The sequence below is a fragment of the Coenobita brevimanus genome, chromosome 25, assembly GCF_032717465.1.
Source record: "Coenobita brevimanus isolate Jiangsu-jjx chromosome 25, ASM3271746v2, whole genome shotgun sequence".
NCBI classification, from domain to species: Eukaryota; Metazoa; Arthropoda; class Malacostraca; order Decapoda; family Coenobitidae; genus Coenobita; species Coenobita brevimanus.
This window is the reverse complement of record NC_136978.1, coordinates 5,641,533-5,666,336: the sequence shown is the minus strand read 5'-3', so window position 1 is coordinate 5,666,336 and position 24,804 is coordinate 5,641,533. Positions and strand designations below refer to the sequence as shown.

At 39.6% G+C, this 24,804-nt stretch overlaps 1 protein-coding gene across 1 annotated transcript in view; it reads right to left on the bottom strand.

Moving 5' to 3' along the window:
• Positions 1–215: 215 nt before the first annotated feature.
• LOC145393761 (apoptosis-inducing factor 3) overlaps positions 216–24,804 on the bottom strand; it is a 28,103-nt gene continuing 3,514 nt past the window's right edge. The window contains exons 2-12 of the mRNA XM_080267808.1: positions 24,243–24,324; positions 20,794–20,966; positions 19,615–19,788; positions 18,061–18,227; positions 16,233–16,357; positions 14,371–14,501; positions 11,753–11,955; positions 10,619–10,750; positions 9,603–9,819; positions 5,610–5,803; positions 216–397 (exon numbers count right to left, since the gene is read on the bottom strand). Coding sequence (XP_080123934.1) covers positions 320–397; positions 5,610–5,803; positions 9,603–9,819; positions 10,619–10,750; positions 11,753–11,955; positions 14,371–14,501; positions 16,233–16,357; positions 18,061–18,227; positions 19,615–19,788; positions 20,794–20,966; positions 24,243–24,324 — 1,676 coding nt within the window. The 3' untranslated portion in view covers positions 216–319. The remainder of the gene's footprint in view (positions 398–5,609; positions 5,804–9,602; positions 9,820–10,618; positions 10,751–11,752; positions 11,956–14,370; positions 14,502–16,232; positions 16,358–18,060; positions 18,228–19,614; positions 19,789–20,793; positions 20,967–24,242; positions 24,325–24,804) is intronic.

Here is a 24,804-nt window from a genome sequence, read left to right as displayed (position 1 = left end):
AGTACAAAATGATGATACTATACATAACCACACACAGACAGTCCTACAGTATTTCAACCTTGATCTGTCTCGACTGCAGAGCTTCACGATGAAAGGAAAAGGTACCTGTACTAAATAATTAATAATAAATGAAACTGGTGTACAACAAACTACAAATTTATTACTACGAAAATTATGTCACATAGAAAATATATGTAAGCAAACTATAAGGCACATGTACTACTTTCTTTTAAGAACACATTTCCAAGAAAACTATATGAATCTTGTGTATAAAATATAGGTAACTAAACTGTAAGGCACAAACACTACTTTATTTTGACTAACCTAGAACTGCACTGGCTGCTTCACATCTGAGGAGTACTGTATATCCCTGCAGAGTAACCCCTTCAATCTGGTCCTATAATACATTTTTGCATAAGATTATTTTTATTGGCTCAGAGGAGACCTACTTAACTGGAAGGGTTAGAAATAGCCTTCACTAACCCCTTCTCTAATTGAGGGAATTTTTAAACCCTAGCAGCAAGACTAATATTTAATGTCACTGGACTGAAAGGGTTCAGAAGAGCATAACTGTTAACTGTTTGCCTCTGTAAACATAAAAAGGCACATTCAAGAGATTCTTCAGTGCAACTGAACTCCAAAAAATAAAATTAAATTTCTTCAAGTCTAACAGAAAGTACAATAATTGATGCTGTACTGAATGTAAAATTACCATACCTTTAATCTATGTTTCTGCAACTATAAAGAAATAGAACATTCAACATGCATGACATTTCAGAAACTCTGAAAACCACAATAATATCATTGGACATCCACAAAACAAATACGGTATATAATGAGAGTAAAATTATCATTAAAGATGACATTTCACTTCCAAACACTTTCTATTATGTACTGTACCATTTTATCGCAATTTCTAACATCCAACAGCACTACACAATTTACTTTTTATTTCCAGATATCTCAACAAATTTTGCATTGTTACTTGAACAATGACATAGCCAAAAATATCCAAATCAAGAACATATACCTTTTAGTGTACAGTAGGTCCTCAGTCCTTTATATCCTTTATATTTGTCATTCATGACAAGTGTCTTTAGACTGGGATCTCCAAGTGGCTGATGCTCCTCAAAAGGTAATAAAGATAAACAAAAGTTGTTATTTAAAAATAAATAAATAAATGGTGAACGAACACTCAGTTTTGTGAAATGTCCTTATTGAGGAGAAAAGTCAAACAAACTTGGGAATAGCTTTTTCATCCAAATAAACACTAAGCTTTGGTGTATAATATGGCTTACCATAAAATGATGGGAAGAAGGGCATAAGAGAACATTTTCAGAATAAAAAAAATCCTACTTATTGTATTGGTGTATTCAAAAGGGAAGTACTGGTTATGTAAATAGCTATGGAATGGAAAGTTATAATATGAATGCTTAAACTGTCTAATATTACTGAACCATAATCTCATTATAGTGCAGTCAAGTACAGCAAAGTACTTTAATACATATTTAAAAAAAAAAAAAAAAAAGCATTGTCCTCAACATGAGGCTTCTGTCATCAAACTACCTGGTTAAACCCATATTTATCACCTGTTAAAAATATGGGACTGAGGTCTGAATTACATAATAATGCATACATTATACATACATCATCTGATCCTGTGTTGTCCCATGAGGAACATATGAGCTCAAGGTTAGGCAAGATGTTCCTGACATTGAAGATGAGAGTGACCAGCCTCACTCATCTCTGAGTGGCATTACATGAGCACTAAACCCAAACATCCCTTAGGTATATATTTACACAGGCTCAATCCAGTTGGAGTGCCTTAATTACCCACTAAACCACCAGGTGCCATAAGTTGGTACAGTAATATGGTTACCAGTTAGCCACCCAGCATTATAAATGGTTTCCTGGCGTACAGGAAACCATCTGGCTTGTCACTCAGTGCAGAATCACCCGTAGACAGGAGGATGAGGAAAAAATGAAGGAAAGAAACACAGAAGAGGAGGGATGGAAAGAAGGAAGGAAGAGAGGAATGGGCAGTCATCCAAGAGCAGCACTACATCGAGTGAGTGCACGTGAGCACCCCCACCTACATAATAATAATAATCATCATCATCATGATCATCATCATGATCATCATCATCATCCAGACCTCCTTTCCCACCCAAGGGCAGGGTGAGGAGTAGCAATAATAATAATAATAATAATAATAGTAACCATATTTTTCGCCATATATTGCGCACTTTTCTTCTAGGAAAAAAGGTTAAAAAATAACACTGTGCATCATACCACGAAGGTCAGGTTCGGCTTAGGCCTATGAGTTGCGTTACCTAGTACCTACACTCTCCTGTTCACCATAGTGGCCCCTAGAATACTCAGGTATAACTATATATACGATCCAAAGCCACAAAAAATACATATGCAATATATCTGTTTATATATGAAAACATTGTATTACTGAAAAAATCAAGTATGAGCCTAGCAAGTAACTGATTAGACTGGATCTAACATTAAGCCTAGCCTACACTACGGTATTATCAGAAACTTCACATGATGGCCATACCATGATTGTTTCTTTATATTGTTTCAGTATCACAGACCTGCAACCTTTTCATTCTCTTCTCATTGTTGAATAAAGTATCATTTTCGGATATTTTCTTGTGCCTTTTGGTGGTAAAAATTATTTTTTAAGAAAGTATGATAATTTGCTGTGATGTATGAAAGAACACAATCACCCACCCTGTCAGATACAGTCTGAGCTTCTCGACAGTGGTCAACAGTAGTGTCAGCTGACGAACCAAAATAAAGCTATAGGCTTCTCTTGCCTTGGACCATGGTGGAGTTTTATTGTTTTATTTTTCATCATAGACTACAATAAAAATAATGTCAACCTAAGCTACTGGTGCAGACTAGCCTTGATTAGCATATCCTAGGCCATGCTTGTTGGGGAAGAAGGTTTCAGCTCAGGCTCCAAGTAGGTCCTAAGCTCCTTGGCTTTGTTCTAAACCTCAGTAATTTTTTTTTCTTTACATTATCTGCCAAACCATGGATGCACATTATATGCCGGTGCACCTTATATGGTGTAAAATACGGTAATCTTTCCTTTTCCTTCTGCCTATGGGTGACTTTACACTCCCTCTTCTTTCTTTCCTTCATACTTTCCTCTTCCTTCTGCCTATGGGTGACTACACTGAGAGACAAGCCAAACGGTTTCCTATACACCAGGAAACCATTTACTACGCTAGGTGGTAACCATATAACCACATTATGGCGCCTCGTGGTTCAGTGCGTAATTATAACTCTCCAATCGGATTGAGCTGGTGCAGGTTTATATCCAAGAGATGGTTGGGGTTTATTGTTCACAATATGCCACTCAAGGATGAGTAAGGCTAGTAACTCTCATCTTAAATGTCATGACTAACTCACCTAGCCCCAGGTTCCTACGTTCCCATGGGGAGACATAGGACTGGATGATGGATGGATGGATGGATAATAATAATAATAATAATAAATAATAGCATTAATTACTATTAAGTAAAACTAGTTACTTTTTGACAAAAATTTTATGTTCATTAAATGAAAGACCTTGTTCAACCGAATAATTTCCAACACTCCAACTTCTAAGTTTTTGTCACGTACTGAGTGCAAATGAAGATCTATTACCAGTGTACCCTACAAATTACCACTGTGCAATTTACTTGGTAAACAGCTTATATAAGTAGCCACTTCAATCTGATAATGCTTTTTTTTTTTTTTTTTTTTTTTACGCCTTTCCTCTTATCTCCCAAAGATTTTCTTCACCTTAGCAGAGACTTTTCCTTATGCAGAAGTTAGTGATAGTTATCAATAACCCCTTCACATAAAGAAGTGCTTCCTGAACTGAACAAAATCATTTGGAAGTAATAAGGGAAAAAAAAATAAACAGGGGGGAGGGGGGTTATCTAAAATAACTAATGTAGCTACTGTATCTATCTTACTGATGCATTGCTCCCTTCCTGGAATTCCCCTTGAAGGACTGTACATGGCAGGCCTGAAATAAATACTAAATATCTACAGATACAACAGTTACTGGTCCCACATGAAGAATATTATTTTGTGAAATCTGCCACACTTCCCACACTTCTGTAATCTGTCTAAAAAGGTATGTTATTTATGGATACAAAGATTCATTTGATATAGTTTACATTTTGCTTTGATTCAGCACAATGTTGAACAAATGACAAATCATTTCTACATGAAATGTTGCAACACTACTAATTAAATCCCAGCACAGAAAGTTCTCGTTATAAGGAAGGGATGTGTCCTCAATTACCAACTTTGTATATAAATAAATGGTACTGTAAATCAAAGGAAACTGGCAAATCAACTTGAGATGTAGAAATTAAGCTTGGGCAGGGAATTTTTCTCTAGTTTACTATGGACATAGTACAGTAACCCCTCCAATATCCGGATCAATAGAGCCATAGGCAGGTCCGGATAGTGGTCCTGTCCGGATATTGGGCCCCAGCTTATGGACTAGTACTTACGGACCCTAACTCTGAAAAACACCTATACAACTCCCTCTGGACATGCATAGCACCTATTTAAGACCCAAATCACACCAATAAGGGACATAAAAGACTGAAATAAATGCAAAAGAACCATAAAATGAGGTTTTAGAGGTGAGTTTATACAATATTAAACATTCTGGGTACTTACAAGTCCCTTGGTCTTGGACTGGTTTGAACCGCCAGTTTGCAGTCCACAGTTAATCCTCTGCACTCTAAATTCTAATTTCTTAACACTGCACAACACTGTAAATTCCTGTGTGTTCTAGTGGCAAGGTATTGCAGTTTATTCACTGTTTATTCACAAAAAACAAGCACCTGTGGGTTGCACTGTTATGAGTATCTGCTCTCCATCGGAGTTAAGCTGTGACTGTTGATGTTGGTGGGGTAACAGAGTTGCCAGATCGCAACAGCCACATTACCAATCTCCTCAACTTTCATTGTCAAATATAACTTTTCATTACCAAATTCGTAAAGCTAGCATATATTCTTCACTAATTATATATACAAGTGGAAATACATGTAATCACTCTCCTTATAACTAACACCATGTTGATTATTTTCACACTATGTAGGGTAGCAGATTAATCAGAGAGAGCAAACAATCCACCATCTCCATCCTGTGTATCCTCATACATGTGAAAAATCCATTTGGTAATGCATTATTCTAATGCATTACCAAACGAATTTTTCATTACCAAATTGGCCCACACTTGGTAATGAAAAATACCAAATGGCAACCTGACAGGGGAGGGGGGAGGGGGAGGAAGGAAGGGGTGAAGGGACCATGGTGTAACAGCTGTTTGGCGCCAGGCGGGAATTTCAAATTATGGGAGGGAAAAAAGTCAGATTTTTTTCGAATTTTTTGCAGTTTTTGGCCCATTTTGGGAATATTGGATCCCAGGAGGATTATGTCCGGTTAGTGGGGATGTTCGGATATTGGGCGTTCGGATATTAGAGGGATTACTGTATACAAAAAAAAAGTTGCACACACACAAAAATTATAACGAGGACTTACTACTGTACTTGGACATAATTTTAACAAGACACCTTCATTACCACATCAGTATCTGCTGTGACTTCTTCTTTAGTGAGGAACTGGTGCTGCTGCAGCTTCTCGGCATAATTAGCTGCAGCTGGATCCTTCCCTAAACTGGCCACTGCTACTACCTTATCACCTCGGCAGTAGTATGCTATGAAGGACAAGGTTGCTAGGTCTCCGCCAATTATCACATCATCATACATTCCATAACCTGAAAAAGATAAAAGAAAATTATCAGGGTAACATGGGTGTCTAAATCCTTTCCTAAAGTGGACACCAATATCACACTTCCACCCTGGCACTAATGTATGGAGGACATGCTCACTATGTCTCCACCAATTAGCGTATCATACATTCAACAACCTAATAGAAATTGTGACAAAGTCTGAATTAATATGGTAATAAGGAAGCACTGACCAGAAACAGAATGGGTTATCATAATCAACGGTGAACCGATACAAATAAGGCAGTTAAGGAAAGTGGTGTGTGTACTGTAAATTGGCTAATATGTACAGCAGAATCTCTAAAGCCTGAAACCTCATATTTCAACTGCCTATTTTGGCAGTTAAATTGAAAAAAAAAAAAAAGTAATATTTCCTATCAGATCAATATTTTCAAATTTCTGATCTAACACTGGGTACAGTGATAGAAACAAGAGGAAAATATGCAAAGAAGTGAAAAGTAAAGTGACACAAGGAAGGAAAGTAGCTGGTGCTAAGAAGGCCTTGATGAGAAACAGAGGCTTGAGTGTTGCAGCTGCGCAAGGCTTACATGAAGGAATGTTAGTGCCAACATTAAAATATGCATGTGAGACAATGGTGTGGCATGAAAATGAAAAGTCAGGGGTGAGAGCAGTGGAGATGGGACTGCTAAGGAATGTATGTGGAGTACAGAGAGTGGATAGGATACAAGATAATGTGATTCGTAAAAGATGTGGAGTGAGGAAGTCTGTGGACACCAGAACTGAAGAGTGTGTATTGAGATGGTACGGTCATGTGGAGAGCATGGATAACAATGAGTGGTGAAAGATATATACATGAGCAAACTTGAAGAAGGGAGGAGGCAAGATAGGGCAAGGAGAAGGTGGAGGAATATGGTGGATGAATGTGTGAGGAAGAGAGGTATGGAAGTCAGTGAGGCTATGGAACGGACAAGAGATCGAGCTGGCTGGATGAGTGTTGTAAGAAGAAGTGCATGATCACGGATTTAGTGCCCCTTTTTACATGGCAGCATCCGGAATGACAATCAGATACATTTATGTGAACCTACAGAATGTGGTGAAAGTTTCTGGCATATCAGATAGAGCCAGGGTTCCAGGGACTTGAATGATGAGTGAATGAAAGCATGGCCTATTGGATTGGACAAACTTAGGCTGTCTGGATGCTGCTACTCTTCAAACTGCCCTTGGGTGGGAAAGGAGGAATGGATGATGATGATGATGATGATTATCCATCCATCCATCCATCATCCAATCCTACGTGGCCCCTTGAGGAACGTAGGAGCCCGGGACTAGGTAAGTTGGTCCTGATATTTAACATGAGAGAGACCAGCCTCACTTATCCCTGAGTGGCATTATGTGAGCAACAAACCCAAACCATCCCATAGATATAAATCTGCACTGGCTCAATTCAATTGGATTACCTTAATTACTCACTAAACCAAGTGTCATTATTATTATTATTATTATTTATTATCATCATATAGGATGGATGGATTATTATCATTATTATTATTGAGGTAAGTGGGGGCGCTCATCGTCCACTCACTCAATGCAGTGCTGCTCTCGGGTGACAGCCCCATCCTTTCGTCCTTGCTTCTTTCCTTCATTCTTTCCTCTCCCTTTGGCCTATGTATGACTTTGCACTCCCTCCTCTTTCTTTCATTCCTTCATTCTTTCCTCTTCCATATGCCTATGAGTGACTCTACACTGAATGGCAAGCCAAACAGTTTCCTGTACACCAGGAAACCATTTACTATGCTGAGTGGTAAACACATAACCAATTATGGCACCTGGTGGTTTAGTGGGTAATTATGGCATTCCAATTGGATTGAGACTGTGTAGGTTTATATCCAAGGGATGATTGAGGTTTCTTGTTCACATAATGCCACTCAGAGATGAGTGAGGCTGGTCACTCATCTTAAACGTCAGGACCAACTTGCCTAGTCTCGGGCTCCTACATTCCTCATGGGGCGACATAGGATTGGATGATGGATGGATGGATGGATTATTATGGTGGAAGGTGGGAGGCACTCGCCATCCACTCACTCGATGTAGTGCTGCTCTCGGGTGACTGCCCTTTCCTTTCTTCCTTCCGTCCTCTTGTCTTTCTTTCCTTCATTCTTTCCTCCTCCTTATGCCTACACAGGTGACTCTACACTCCCTCTTCTGTCAGTTTTTCCTTCATTCTTTCCTCTTCCTTCTGCCTATTAGTGCCTCTATACTGAGTGAAAAGCCAAATGGTTTCCTGTACACAAGGAAGCTATTTACTATGCTGGGTGGTAACCATATAACCAAATTATGGTGCCTGGTGGTTTAGTGGGTACTTAGGGCACTCCAATCGGATTGAGCCCATGCAGGTTTATATCCAAGGGGTGGTTGGGGTTTACTGCTCATGTAATGCCACTCAGGGATGAGTGAGGCTGGTCACTCCCATCTTCAGTCTCAGGAACAACTTGCCTAGCCCCGGGATCCTATGCTCATAATGGGGCAACGCAGGATTAGATGATGATGATGATGATGATCATCATCATCATCATCATCATCATGACTTTCCTCCACCGAAAGATGGGGTGATATAGCATCCAGAAACAATTAAAAAGAAAGTATAAAAGCAAATGGACAAAACTATCATTCATACATCACTCAATACCCAAGAATCTTTATTCCATGGCTCTTCCTCAAAAGCCAAACCATTTTTTTTTTTTTTTTTTTTTTTTTTTAAATGGAGATGAACTTCATAAACTTCTGGCAGTTAATCATTCCACTAACTTTCAAGTTGAAAGGAGGATGCCAAACCCTTACTTCTCATTACAAACTTCCTCCAACCAAATCTATTTTCCATTAACTCCACAATATCAACTTCAATACTGTACCTTGCTTTCTCACACATTCAATTACCCTACCTGTCCAACTTAATCATGGGCTGCCAAACCTCTTCCCACCTTCAATTTCGTTCACATATACCCATTTCACCACTTGGATGTTCAATCTCTCCACATTATTACCAAATAAGCACACATGAGTCTACCCTCTTAAGAAAGACTCCCTTACTTTACCATCCATCCATCCATCATCCAATCCTACGTTGCCCCATGAGAAGCGTAGAAGCCCAGGACTAGGCAAGTTGGTCCTGACATTCAAGATGAGAGTGACCAGCCTCACTCATCCCCGAGTGGCATTACGTGAGCAATAAACCCCAACCACCCATTGGATAAAAACATACACTGGCTCAATCCAACTGGAGTGCCATAATTACACAACAAACCACCAGGTGCCATAATTAGGTTATATGGTTACCAACCTGCATAGTAAATGGTTTCCTGGTCTACAGGAAACCATTTGGCTTGTCACTTTGTGTAGAGTTACCCATAGGCAGAAGGAAGAGGAAAGAATGAAGAAAAGAAAGACGGAATAGGGAATGTGAAGGCACGCATAGGCAGAAGGTCAAGGAAAGAATGAAGGATAGAAAGTCAGAAGAGGAAGGCAGGAAGAGAGGAAATGGCAGACACCCAAAGCAACACTACATCAAGTGAGTGGATGGTGAGCACCCCCACCTACCACTCCTTACTATACACCTTCTGCAAATGACCATTTCTTATCCTATCCACTGAACATGCCACATATATTTCTCCAATATTCTCAGTCCACTGGTCTCTCAATTTTTGATTCATGCCATACCAAATGATACTTGGAAAAATAAAAGGCCATGGAAGTAATGGAGGGAGTGGTATAGTAATAGTATGGTGCTAAGAAAGAAAAAAATACTCAACATTTAAAGTGCAAAACTTGCCTGTGTAACGAAGACTCTTGCCAAACAGAACAGTCCAGAAAAATGGAACAGAATTGAGAAATGACGACTGTCCAAGCATGTTCTGTGCTGCTGTGCGGCCATGACCCATTGCCACCTGCCAATGTCCAATAGTGACCTGGTTCCCATCCTCCAAGAACAGTGGAAATGACGCCACATCTCCTCCACAAAACACACCAGGAACGCTCGTTTCCAGGAACTGAAGATTCAAATATTACCTCAGTGTAAACTTATTTGAAAAATGCACTAAAAAACTGAAGGCAACATCTTTTAAGAACAGTCAACAAACAGGATAAATATCAATAATTATAAATCCTTCATATTATGTACTACAGTATTAACAGCTTGAAGCCAAGTTGAAAACACACTACAGTATTATGAAACAAAGAACAGACATAAAAATAGAATCCTTCATGGGATTAAGGTGTCTGGCACTACACAGATAAAATGTAAATACTGTAAGGGACTGATACAATTCATACAGAATACATGTAAAAGATTGATATACATGCTTTACAAAGAATTATATGTGGTGCCATATACCTATAGTGTAAAACTAAATTTTTCAGATTCTCCCTCAGCAACCTCTAAAATATCACAAAATCAACTCAACCACTCATAGTAAATGGATTCCTGCTGTCTGGGGTTTTCAAAAAGGACAACAGGTATAGCCATCACTGTGAATCATACACATAACCATGACCATCACGGTATTATTTTTTCATCAAGAAAGGTGTAAGCACAAAAGGGAAAACTATCAACATCAGTGAAACTGGCCATGCACTGACTCACACCTTTCAAGTCCCCAGAATCACGGCTCTACCTCACAGACTTATCTACACATACCCGTATGATCTTGTTTTTATTCAAGGACACAATTAATTGCCAGATAAAGGACCATAGCACCAAAGCACCCTAGTACAGTACAAATACACAAAGCACCCTAGTACAGTACAAATACACAGTCATATTTTTTTCTCTCTCAAACTATATGTTACCTCGTTAACTTGTACAAAGCCCCTGTCATCACGGGAAATGTTGGATGAGGCAAGGAAGTCAGTGTTAGGCACCACTCCTACTCCCAGCACCACTATATCAGCTCCCACAGTTTCTCCAGAGTCAAGGGATACCTGAAATTAAGAAATTTCACTGAATTCTTAAACAACATACAGTATTAATTCAGGAAACCTAAATGATTTTTTTTTTTTTTTACTGCAATATTAACTGGCTCCATACATCAACATATGGCAACACATGTTCATGCTTCACATATGCACTTAACACTGAGAAAATGAGAAATACTGCATGCTGCTTTTAAAGTACTGTAACGGTATTAACAAGTTATCTGACAACATGTACGTGGTCATCTTGAGTGTGTGTATAATGACACTAATAAACTGGAAATCAAAATCTGAAAATTCCCATCCAACACTCACCCAAATCTGATCATGCACAGTATTTATGTCACTAGCCAGATTTAAGTTTTAGAACATCTACTAGAGAAGTACTGTACACAGAAGCTCTCTCTGTTTATATTAACTAAGAGAACAAAAGCAAATAGACAAAATATATATTTTGAGTACCAGTAGCTATGAAGCAACATGCAATGTTGTGGTTTTACAAGAGATCCTAGATACCTATCTTTAATACAGTGTATTCTTGGGAAAATGGATTCTTTGTTCAGTGCACCTAACTTCCATACTGTACTGCACATTAGGGACAATCTGTACAAACTGGATTTGGAGACTCTCTACAAATTAATTTTAAAATCAGACATTCTTATTATGAAACTGGCTTCAAAACTTCGGATCATCATTTACACCATCATTCCCACTTCAGATGGAGTGAGGTAGGATTTGAAAGCAACAAGATAGAAAAAAAGGCAAAAGAACTATCAAGCAACATGCCTAGTGAAACAAATCATACAACTGCCCACTCAGGATCCAAGCCTCCCAAGTTATGGCTTCACTTCAATCAAAATCATCTTTATATGTGGGTTAATCATTTCTGTTACCTACCAATTCAAAAACGATGACAAACACTTGTCATGTACTTCTCCATACATAATTCTCATTATAACTAAACCTCATAACTACACTTGTACTTTCTTATCAACAAATTTCTTTACTCACCCCACTCACTTTACCATCTTCTTCTGTTATTTCTGTCACACCAACATTATTGTAGAAATTAACTTTATTTTCTTCAAACAACTCCTGGACACGCTTTCCAACCACAGAGCCAAGACTTCGCTCAAAAGGAACAGCTGTGTTTCCAATGACTGATACCTCGGCAGCAAGGTTATCAGTGGCTAGATATGCAGCTGCTTCCATTCCTGAAAATTAGCATAAAAAACACAATATACTATAATGTAGTACATTCCGGTATTTGCAAGTAGCACTGCATCATCAGCATACAACAAAGTTGAGATATTCCATCCATCACCTTTCATTACCAACACCATCTCTCTCTCCATTACTTGTGTTTTTACTTCTCTCACCACCCAATCCATATATACTGTATATTGAACAACCATGGGGACATGACACAACCTTGTCGCACACCCACACTGATCATGAACTACAGTAATCACTTGGATGCCCATTTACCTTTATACATGCCTCACTACCATCATAAAAACTCGACAGCACCTAGCAGCTTACCATCTACACTATACATGCACAAAACCTTCCACAATCCTTCTGTCTACTTTGTTGTATGCTTTTCCCAGACCCATTTATGCCTTAAACACCTTATAGTCCTCCTCACACCCCTTCTCAACTATCTGTCTTACCGCAGGTATTTGATCCACACATCCTCTGTCACTCCTGAAGCCACCATGTTCGTCACTCACTAGGACTTCTGATCTCTCTCTCTCTCTTACTTTCTCTGTAGTAATTCTTTCATATACCTCCCCTCCCACACTCAATAGACTTATGCCATGATAATTCTTGCACTCATTTCGCTCACTTTTATTTTTGTACAGGAGTACTATCACTGCCTTTTACCACTCTACTGGCAGTTTCATTCATCCATGCCTTCTTATGTATCTCCAACAAGCACCTCATTCTGCTCTCTCCACTACACTTAATCATCTCTTCATACACCTCATCAACCCCAGCTGCTTTTCCATTTTTCAGCCGCTTCACAGCATTCTCTACTTCTGCACGTGTCACGTTTCCTGGCACTGCATTCCTTCTCTGCAAACCTCCAAAACCAATCATGGTAACAGTTGCTTTGCTCCCTCCATTACCGTTCATCAGACTTTCAAAATATTCCTTCAATCTAGTCCTTACTTCATCCTCATGGGTTCATAATCTACCACTTACATCCTTCAAACTTTCACATTTCATTCCACTGTCATTTCTACATTTCTGCACATCTTTCCAGAATAACTTCCTATTTTCAGTGTAATTTGCATTCATTTTCCTTCCTAGATCATTATTTAACTCCTTTTTCCTCTTCACTAGTCTCTTTATGTGCTCCTTGTCACTTCTTCCTCTTCTCCTCCACTGCTCTCTTAACCTCATCCCACCATGCCGTACTTTTCTTCTTTGTTGTTGCTCTTGCCACACCACACACTGCTTTAGCATTCCTAACTAGGCACCTCCTATATACATTTCACAAGCTGTCCAGATCCATTTCATTCCAATTCACTGATTCTAACTCCTCCCATACTTTGGCCCTGTATTCATCTGCCATTTCTTTGATCCTCAGTTTCTCGACTTTCAGTCTCTCTCCCTGACTGCTCCTCTCTCTCCTTGTCCACCTCACTCCTCTCAGCTTGATCTTGTGCACCACAATCATACGATCTGACAAATCTCCACATCTTCCTCTCACTGCTCTCACATCAGCAACAATACCCAGCATCGATTTCTCTACAAGCACATAATCAATCAGGCTCCTTTCAACATGATCTCCATTCCCTCTATACTACATATATTTGTATGCATCTTTGTGTTTAAAATAAGAATTACAAATGCACAACCTCCTTTCCTGACATATGTCCCACAGTCGCTTCCCATTACCATTCTCTCCTGGTACTCCATTATTACCCATTACATCATCCACAGGACCAGTGCCTACTCTACCATTCATATCGCCCACTACTGTACAACCGCTTTATAACTCCTGGGCATTTCTCCTACTACTTCACCCAGCTCATCCCAAAACCTGTCTTTCTCTGTTTAACTCCTGTCCTCACACAGTGCATACGCTACAATCATACAAGTATATCATTCATTCATTCATCATCCAATCCTACATTGCCCCATGAGAAGCACAGGAGCCAGGAGCTAGGCAAGTTGGTCCTGACATTGAAGATGAGAATGACCAGCCTCACTTATTCCTGAGTGCCATTACGTGAGCAATAAACCCCAACCATCCCTTGGATATAAACCTTCACCGCTTCAATCCGACTGGAGCTCTGTAATTACCCACTAAACCACCAGGTGCCAAAATTTGGTTGTATGGTTACCACCCAGCATAGTAAATTTGGCTTGTCACTCAGTGTAGAGTCACCCACAGGCTGAAGGAAGAGGAAAGAATGAAGGAGAGAAAGACAGAAAAGGGAGTGTAAAGTTACCTGCAGGCAGAAGGACGAGGAAAGAATGAAGGAAAGAAAGACAGAAGAGGATGGAAGGAAAGAAGGATGGAGGAGAGGAAAGGGCAGAAACATGAGAGCAGAACTACACTGAGTGAGTGGATGGTGAGTGTCCCCACCTATAAGGAAATAAACAGATGACCATACCTATAAATGAAGTTCCAACCACTACTACTCGCTTGCCAGCAGCAGCAGCAGCCACAGCATTAGCATCCTCAGGGGTCCGCACCACATAAACACCTGGCAAGTCTACTCCAGGTACGTCCAGTCTCCGTGGCCTATGACAACATGCATCATTGCAGTCAGTTTACTTTCATCTGACAAAAACACTTAATAATTTGCACCTCAGTTGATGGCAAAATATAGTCAGACTGGAAGGCCAATTTTACTAGTAACCATGGACAATCATTTTTACTTTACAAACAATTAAAGCTCATCGAATTTCATGCAACCATGACAGCACTCAAGCTTTGTGTAGGCCAGTTCTATCAGATTAAAACAACAACTATGGTGACAGAGCCAAGAGGAGCTGTGAGGGGATCCAGTAACTCCTTCAATCAGCAACACATTTTAGAGTTATTTTGACAATCAGTCCATTCTATCCTTAGGACAACCCTCACAAAGAGAACAGACTGATCCCTTGAATCCACTAACTTTCACATAATTCTTGCAATCTCCTTGCAATTTTCATATGGAGAAGTCACTTCCCATGATAAACTGAGAGTTTCCATTAACCCCTTCACAACCTGAATGCTTTCCAAGGTAATAATACTGTCCAAAGGTAGTGTACAAAAAAATAAGCAAATAAATAAATACCGGTAAATAAAATTAATACGGGGTCAATGAAAGCTGTATTTAACGTATACAGTCTGGCCTTCCATGCTGAATAAAGCTAACTGGCAGCAGCATGAACACAAAACATTAAAGCACTGACAGGTTTAAAATATAGTTCAAAATGTACCACCATCATTACTTCTTTTTCCCATCAAGGATGGATTGAAGAACATCAAGTGATGCATCTTACTGAAATTACTGGTAAGTGAAGCCTCACACTGGCATACTCAAATGTCAATTATACACATAATGCAATAGTGTATAACAAACATGTCAACAAAAAATACCAGTGTGTACTGTACAGTGCTCTTAACTGAAAAAAAAATTCCAGTTTCCACTGTTGTAACCTGTATTCTTAACTAATAAAACTTCTACTTTCCACTCTGTTGCAACTAATTATATTCTCAGGGGCTACATATACCGGTATCTTCCTAGGGAAGTATTAATGTCTGTTCCTCCCTAAAGCTGACAATTATATTTCTAAATGTACATTCGAGTTCAGGAGAAACGATACACATCTACTCAATTTGTGTACTATGGTATCCATTGCTAGTAATATCTGGAACTAATTCCCTCACTTGTTGGGGCACTGATGGTCAATGCACCAGGCAGTATGTGAAACAGTTCCATATCTCACCAACAGTAGGTCTACATTATATAAAACAGACATATGTGTATCCCTACTTATGAACGTGACTGTACCTCAATCTGACCACAGCTCGTATCATAATTAACATGCTAGTTTACTCATTCACAGATGAATAAAATACACGACAATGAGAGGGTTTGCATAGTCCGCCAATGTAAGTAACCGTCAAATAGGAAACAGCCAGCCACAATCACTCTACCTTAACCCGTCAGTCTGATGACATTTTTTTATCTTGTTCATGCTTTCTCCAAATTATTTTATTCACGTCAGACAGACGTGAAACTTCATGGGCTACTTACTGCCTTCACTCACCTCGCTGCTACTTGAGTGCTCTCCTTTATTTGAAAAAAATTTTCTGGTGGCATACAGAGCATAAAATTTATGTCAACACAGAGAAGGGAGTAAGAAAAAGAGAGGAAGAAAGTCAGTAAGGTCTATACAACTGCCCAGCCTGCACTATATGCAGCTGGCTAATATACTGGGTACTCTAGTACCAACATTAAACAAGTACACTTTTGTTACTTACTTTCCTCCAGTAGCAATGAAAAGCTTGTCATAAGAAATATTCTCTCCTGTGCTTAAACGAACAAGTTTTTCATCAGTTTTCACTTCATCTGCTGACACTCCAAGAAAGATTTCAATATCCCCATCCTGAAACACATATAAATCTTGCATCAACTGCAATTTATTACTGCTTATATACCAGCACTTCTATCTGCAAGACGAAGTGATTAACATACTGTACATCCAATATAGTAACACTTCAGATTATACAAGAGTCCTATTCCAAGGGGCTTTGCAAAGGTCAAGATGTGTGTAAATCTGACTTAAATTTTCAAAATGTACTTTTAATTAGGAAAGAAAGTAGCTGGTGCTATGAAGGTCTTGATAAGAAACAAAGACCTGAGTGCTGCAGCTGCAAGAGGCTTACATAAAGGAGTGTTACTGCCAACTTTAACATATGGATGTGAGACTATGATGTGGCATGAAAATGAAAAGTCAAGAGTAAGAGCAGTGGAGATGGGACAGCTGACGAAAGTATGTGGAGTACAGAGTGTGGATAAGATATGGAATAATGTGATATGTGAAAGATGCAGAGTAAGGAAGTCTGTGGACACCAGAATCAAAGGGAATATACTGAGATGGTTTGGTCATGTGGAGAGAATGGATGACAATAGTGGTGAAAAAAGTATCTCTGGGCAAACCTGAAGGAGGGAGGAGGCGAGGTAGGCCAAGAAGAAGGTGAAGGGCTATGGTGGATGAGTGTGTGAGGAAGAGAGGTAGGGAAGTTGGTGAGGCTAAGGGACTAACAGAGACCAAGCTTGCTGGATGACTTTTGTGCGAAGAAGCGCATAACCAGGGATTTGGCACCCCTTTTTAACGTGACAGCGTTTAAATCAACTCTATCAGATAGATATATGCGAAGCTACAGAATGTGGTCAAATTTTTTATTGCTCGTGAAATGCCACTTACGGAAGAGTGAGACTGGTCTCTTTCATCTTCAATGTCAAGACCAACTTGTCTAGCCCCAGGCTCCTACGCTCCTCATGGAGCAACACAGGATTAGATGATGGATGATGAATGAATGAATGAATGAACTATCTGATGGAGCCAGGATTTTGAGGGCTTGAATGATGAGTGAATGGAAGCGTGACCCATTGAATAGCAAATTTTGGATGTCTGGACGTTGCTACTCCTCATCCTGCCCTTGGGTGGGAAAGAGGGTCTGGATGATGATGATGATGATGATGATGATGATGATGATGATTTTTAATCAGTGAATACACATACTTGTACATCTAGTAAAACTAAAAAATACAGTACACAATATAATAATAATCAAACAAGCTGTACATCATTATTTTGAGCTGTTTTCCCATCAGAGGATGGGATGAGACAGGATCAAAAAATATGAAAACAAAGTACAAAAAGTGGGAGAACTAACAGCATGCCCAGTTTAAAAAGGCCTGACATTCATTCACACATCATCCATAATCCAGTCAGGCACAATGATGATGCACCTGGGGGTTCCTTTCACTTGTGATTCTTGTCCTGAGAGATGTACAGTTCTCCTCCTGATTTTGTCATCTAATTTAAAGATGGAAAACTGGGTTGATAACTGAGAAAATGTTTTATATTGAAACATAACCTTCTGTTAAAGCAACAACTCATACATTTAAAAACAGCAGATTCTGTGGATACAACTACCATAATGTTAGGCAAAACTAATGGTCCGTAAAATCTTCATTCATCACTTATTAAGCTGTGTCATTAAACATGCACACAAAGCCATGAGGAAGCTATGCATTTTTCTGCTATGAACTAAATGAAAAGACTTATTGCATTATCCTCACCTCATAAAACTGGTTGGAACGGAGAGTTATTTTGTCTGGTGTTAAATGCATGGCTTTAGAGAGCTTAGGCCGGTCATATGGAAGATGAGGCTCCTGAGTGACCAAGATAACTCTCCCTGTGAAACCTTCTTGGCGAAGGCGCTCCACACAAGCAGCTCCAGCTCCGCCTATAATCAACATTACAACTTTACAATATGGTACAAAAATGAACATCTATATGTGAAAACCAAAAACAAACAAAAACTATACCATTCCTAAGTTCTATAACATTAACACCTACACAATGTAAGCTACTGCAGTGCAGTAAGAAAGAAATCTAAGGTGGGTAATTTAAACAAATTCTTACTGAAACAATGGGAAAAGATGAATCTGGATTCTGAAAATAAAATAAAGTGAATTATGATTCATGAATTTTAAGATATACGTGCATTCTACTGTAATAGTCAATTTTGTGCCATGACTAACCATACTGATTCTAGATGTCATATTTATGCCATGACCAACCATACTGATTCTAGATGTCATATACCGTTCTCACTATTTTTGGTGTGCTATGATTTTTATTTATTTTTTTTTCTATATGGGGAAATTAATTCCCCAAGCCAAACCTTGACAGATTATAATTATAGTCCTGCTAGGTGACAGGAGAACGCTAACTCTCCCAGCAGGGCAGCTGCCCGGGCGGAGTGCAACCTCTCAACCATTTGGTCTCGAGTCAGGCACTCTACCACTGAGCCATCCTGCCCTGTGGTGTGCTAACAATACAGCTTCCCATTACCTCTGAGCAACAGCTCCTGATGGTAAAATTCCAGGATTCAGTGACGTAACAAGCAGGTTTTACTGACCAAGTTCACCTTATAACCAGCCATACTGAGATGACAAAACCCTATTACACAAAACAGGACAATAACCTTATAAACCCTTGTACAGTACTAATATTCTCCTCACTGAGCAACACTGGATTAGATGGTGACTGAATGATGAATAAATACATGCATAAAAACAAGACAAAATTTTAAAACAATTATAGTACTTTATCACATTAGCTGTACACAATAAAGATAAATACAATAAAACCTCGATATGACGGACTTCAAGAGACCGGAAATCGCTTCTATTGGAATCGAGGAGCCACCAAACTAAATTCTTATATATCGGAAAAAGTTCAATAAAGCCAGAAGCAGTCCGGACTGCCTGACCACTTCAGCTATGTTCACCACAGTAAGGTAAATAAAATACATGTTTATCACTGTACAGTACAGTATTATTATAGATACCAATATTATACCATTTTTTTATTGTTGTGAATGTATAATACAGTACTGTACTGTGCTGCAACGGTAGTGAAAACGGTTTAAAAACCGTTGTCGCTATCCAAACAAACGTCTGATAAATCAGAAAAAGTCCAGGTTGGCAGGGGGAAGTCCAGGTGTCGCTTTTATCATAATTTCACTTTTTTTTTAATGGCTTGGGCCCCAATTAGTCTGTTATAGTGAGGTTTTACTGTACTAGCATTATGAAACAGGTGCAAAAGGACCCATGAGAAAAACACACCTCCTCCAATGACAACAAACGACGTTGAATTCTCTGGGTCTCTCCTTGCCATCTGCTTGGTCCGCTTCTCAGTGGCCAAGAGTACCTTGCTGGCCTTGACCTTCACTTCACCACCTGATACCTCAATGTCATATTTGGGAACACTGTCTAGACCAGGGAAATCCTCTATATCTCCTGTTTGAATAAGAAAATGCAGGCTGTAAATCATCACCATCATTATCATCCTGATCTTGTCCCACACCCCCTCCCCAAATATGCGAGGTTCCGAAACCAGAATTCTATGGGAAGAATCATTTTGTTTATAAAGGCTCCAACATGTTTTCTTGCATGCATCAACCTTGGTTGCCTAATGGTGGTTCTCCATCCCGTACAAATTAAATAGACTTCTGCAGTACCATTCAGGAATTCTCAAAGATGATTCTTCAAATTAATGATTCTCAATCTTTATATCAATCCTCAAATAAACCATGCCCCAAACTGCCTTACTATGAATGCATACTCTATTTCATTCAAGAATATGCACAAGTATATATCTTTGTTCTTCCTATGAGCCCTGTACTGTACTATAATTTGTTTGCTTTAACTTGGAGATTCTTTCTTTAATACCCTATATCCTGTAGCTAAGACTAAAACCACACTATGGCCCTGCATCCTTCCCACAGAACTTATTCATAACAAGCAACATATTCTAGTGTTAATATCTGGCTACAGCTCAGCCTTAAAGATGGACTGATGACAATTTTACATCTATTTAAAGTGAACAGGGTATAGTATTCAAGATGCAATACTCTGGTGGCAAAAGATTAATTTCGTAACTTCATGGTGAAGACTGTCTACCACTGATTCTGCCAAACACAACGTACTGATCCCCATATTTCATGCAATGAACTCCCTCCTTTGCTGATAAATTATGCATCAAGCAGACATTCATAATTTTATTCTTAACACTCAAGTTACAATAATATTAACCCACATTTGTGTGTGCTTCTGTAATAAAGTAATAGGACAAATGATATAACATATAACAAGATAAAACTATGTGCTTCTGTAATAAAGTAATATGACAAATGATAGAACAAGATAAAACTACAAGATGTTCCTGCATAGAATTCCAGAGTGTGGGTCACCAAGAGCTACTGTATCACAGTTATTGAAATGCCAAGAGAAATAATGACCAACCAGTAGTAACGTTGAAACAGGCACCATGCCAAGGACACCTCACACGACCCTCACACAATGTCCCTTTCTCCAGTGGTGCACCATAATGAGTGCACTTTGCTCCAATGGCTGACAGCTGACCTTTGTGATGTACTACTAACACTTTCCCACCAGGCACTTCAAATGATTTCATCCTGAAATGTAATATTCTGTCCTAGATTATGAACAAATTACAGAGTAAACAGTCTCAAACCATAAACCCACTCTTTGAACTAACAAATTTTTGCATGGGAATAGATATTCAAACTTTCATTAAAAATAACAATATGTTGTATGCTGATGATTTGGTGCTGACTGCAGAAAACGAAAGGGAGGTGGAGGAAAGGTTTAGGAAGTGGAGAGATGGTATGGGGCACAAGGGCTTAAGAGTAAATGCAGATAAAACAAAAGTGATGATATCTAGGGTTGGTGGCAGTACTGTCAAAGACGAGGGAGAGTGGCCATGTGCAGTTTGCCACAAGGGCATGGGAAGCAATTCCATCTTATGCAGTGTTTGTGATATGTGGGTGCACAAGAGATGTAGTGGTATCAGAGGCAGACTGCGAGATAATGCTGATTTTGTGTACGGCGTGTCAGGGAGAGCAGGTGGAGATTGTCAGGCGTGAAAGGATTGAACTTGCTGGTGAATCTCTTGAGTGTGGAAGAGTTTTGTTATTTGGGAGACATGTTATGTGCTGGAGGTGGGGATGGAGCTGGCTCTGTGGCTAGGGTGAGAAGTGGTTGGAAGAAGTTCAGGGAGCTGTTGCCTCTCCTGACATTGAGAGGCCTCTCCCTACGTGCTAAGGGGTCTTTGTATGCAGCATGTGTTAGGAGTGTAATGCTGTATGGTAGTGAGACCTGGGCAGTAAAGGAGAAGGATATTCATCGGCTCAGACGTACAGAAATGACAATGATTAGGTGGATGTGTAGTGCGTCCCTGCGTGCAGGGTGGTCTGGGGGGGCTGGGTGTACAATGGAAGAGTTGAGAGGTAGGATGGGACTGGAGTGTATTGGTGTTGTGATGAGGTGAGGTAGATTGAGATGGTTTGGACATGTGGAGAGGATGGAGGATGATAATTGGGAGAGGAAGGTGAGAAGTGTTAATAATGGGGGTGGGGCTATGAGGGGTAGACCAAGAAAGACATGGGACGAGGTCATTGTGACCTCAGGGTTAAGGGACTGAACAGGGAGGCTGCAATGGATCATGCAGCATGGAGAGCCGCCATTAGGTGACCAAGGCTGATGCATGCAAGCATGTTGGAGTCTTTAAAAACGAAATGAATCATAATATTGATACAGCACCATTTCTCCAACCTGGTGTCATAATCAGCTATAAGGCTAATTGCACTATAAACAGTGAGCTGTGGGCTGTCATCATCACCTCAAGAAAAGGAAGGAGGTATTGTTTTCCACCCCCATCACTTCCATGTCACCTTCTGGCTCACTGGGAATGCAGTACTGTACACGGTTAAGATTCCTGCTATGCTCATCCCTGCATTTACAGGGATCTTGCTAATTCAGAGTTCATTACTTAAGTAAGTAGTTCAGCATCTAGTATTATTACAAATTCTACTCAAATTTTAGACAACGTACTGCAACACTATTTACTTAGTGAGATAAGGGTAAGTTACCAGGTATGTTTCATTCATCATCATCTAATCCAATGTTTCCCCATGAGGGGCATAGGAGGCTGGGGCTAGGCAAGCTGGTCCTGATATCTAAGATGAGAGTGACCAGTCTCACTCATCCCTGAATAACATTACATGAGCAATAAACCCCAACCACTCCTTGGATATAAACCTGCACTGGTTCAATCTGACTGGAGAGCCTTAACTATCCACTAAACCACCAAGCATCATAATCAGGTTATATGGTTACCATATTTGGCTCTCTATTGTATTTTGTTTTTCTCTTGGAGGGAACTGTTACTGCGGGCCATGGCCTTTGGTTCCTTCTTCCTCGCATAAAAAAAAAAAAAAAAAAAAAAAAAACCAATGCAGTGAATGGTTTGTCACTAAGTGTAGAGTCACCCATAGACAGAAAGAGGAGGAAAGAATGAATGAAAAAAAGACAGAAGAGGAAGGAAGGATAGAAAGAAGGAAGAGAGGAAAGGGCAGGCACCAGAGGGCAGCACTACATCAAGTGAGTGGATGGGGAGCAGCATGTTTCAAGTGTCAAAACTTATTTTTATACCAATTCCTCAGCTGTGGAAAATCTCACACAATCAAGTGGCTGATTATTGTTAAGCCTCTTGGTTTACTGGAGTAGGAAATGAATTACCTACCCTTCTTTGGGACTGGCAAAAAAAAAAAAGTGGAGGGGAGGCTGTCACTAGTTTGCTACAGGTGTAGCCCAGTTTAACGATGCAATTGGTTAGGTAAAATCCCATTATTGGGCGGGGGTACTGTATATCGAGGTACTTCTAACATGTATTTCAATGTGGACCGTTTACCAGCCTTGGGTTTCCACTGCATGTCCAAAACCCACCCAATTGAGCCCAAACACAAGTTTAACGCCAATCTAAATGGCCTAACAGCTGTGAAAGAAGCTAATCTAAGCATAGCACCTGTAAATAACTCACTAAAACCAACAAATAAAATCTGATGATTGTCAAATATGTCTGAAAAAAATCAAGTTTAGCAAACTGTACCCAAAATGACAATGTTCACCCCATCTATGGCTAAAACACATTAACGTAAGTCTAAAAACAGTTCATAAGTCAACCAAAACACAATTTTAGTCTAAAATATCATCAAAATCAGAAAAAAAATAAAAACCCATCGTTAAACCAGGGTTTGACCATCATTAGGTGGGGTATGGTGGTATTTCTACCCCCATCATCAAGCCAGGGTATCCCATCTAGGGGTATCGTATGTCGAGGTATACCTGTACTGTTAAGAGTACTGACAAAGACTCGGATTTTGAGAACAAGAGGGGCACAATCAGGTCAAAAGGGGACAAAAAATACTTCTAAAATGATTACTGTTAAGAATGAAAATCAGAGAGGGTAAGAGAAGGGGCCAGAGGAAAAAATATGAGCAGAGTTCCACTTTAGTAGACGAGGAGAGAGCAACAAAGTTGAGCAAAACAGAATGGAAGGCAAGGCTTGAAAAAAGGATGAAAATAAAGACTAATCTTCTCATGTCACGCTTACTTTATCTATTATCATTTAAAAATACTCAAACTCATTTTATGAAATACCGTAACTACTGTAATGTACACCCTATAAAAAAAGAATCGGGACCCCACGAGCTGATGCGTCTCGCAATGACCACTGATACGCACCAGAACTCAGCTGGGGCTTCAAATTCCTTCGTGCGGTGTGGCATATTGTATCGTGCAGTAAGGGTCCCGATTCTTTTTTTATAGGGTGTATATGGGAAATACAGTGCCCTGTAATATAAACAATGTTGTCAGCATATCATAGGTACCCATTTTGTGGCAGGTCCTCCTCCTTGCAGACAACTGCCTCCACCAACTCTCCAGAGCTGCTGACTCCACTCATTCTGCGGACTAAAGCAGAATACTGTACAGTACTTTTAACGGTTTGGGCATGTTTAGAGGATGGAGGATGACAATCTGATGCACAAAGTGAGAAGTGTTAGCATCAGAGGTAAAGCTGCAAGAGGCAGACCAAAAAAGACCTGGGATGAGGTCAAAGAGTGCGACTTCAGGGAAAAGGGATTCAACAAGGAGGCTGCCAGAGATCACGCATCATTGGAAAGCCGCCATTAGGTGACCAAGGCCAACACATAATTTTAAATGATGTCAATATTCCCATATCCACTACAATTGATATCCTTGGTGTTACTCTAAACCCCAACCTAAGCTGAACAGCTTATGTTAAATCCCTTGATAAAAATGCTTCCAGAAAATTGGGACTTATGTACAGAGTTCATGAGTTCTTCACTGACAGGCAGATGGCCACAATATACAAAAGTCATATGCGTTCTCAGATGGAATACTGTTTACCACTCTGGAGTGGATGTGGAG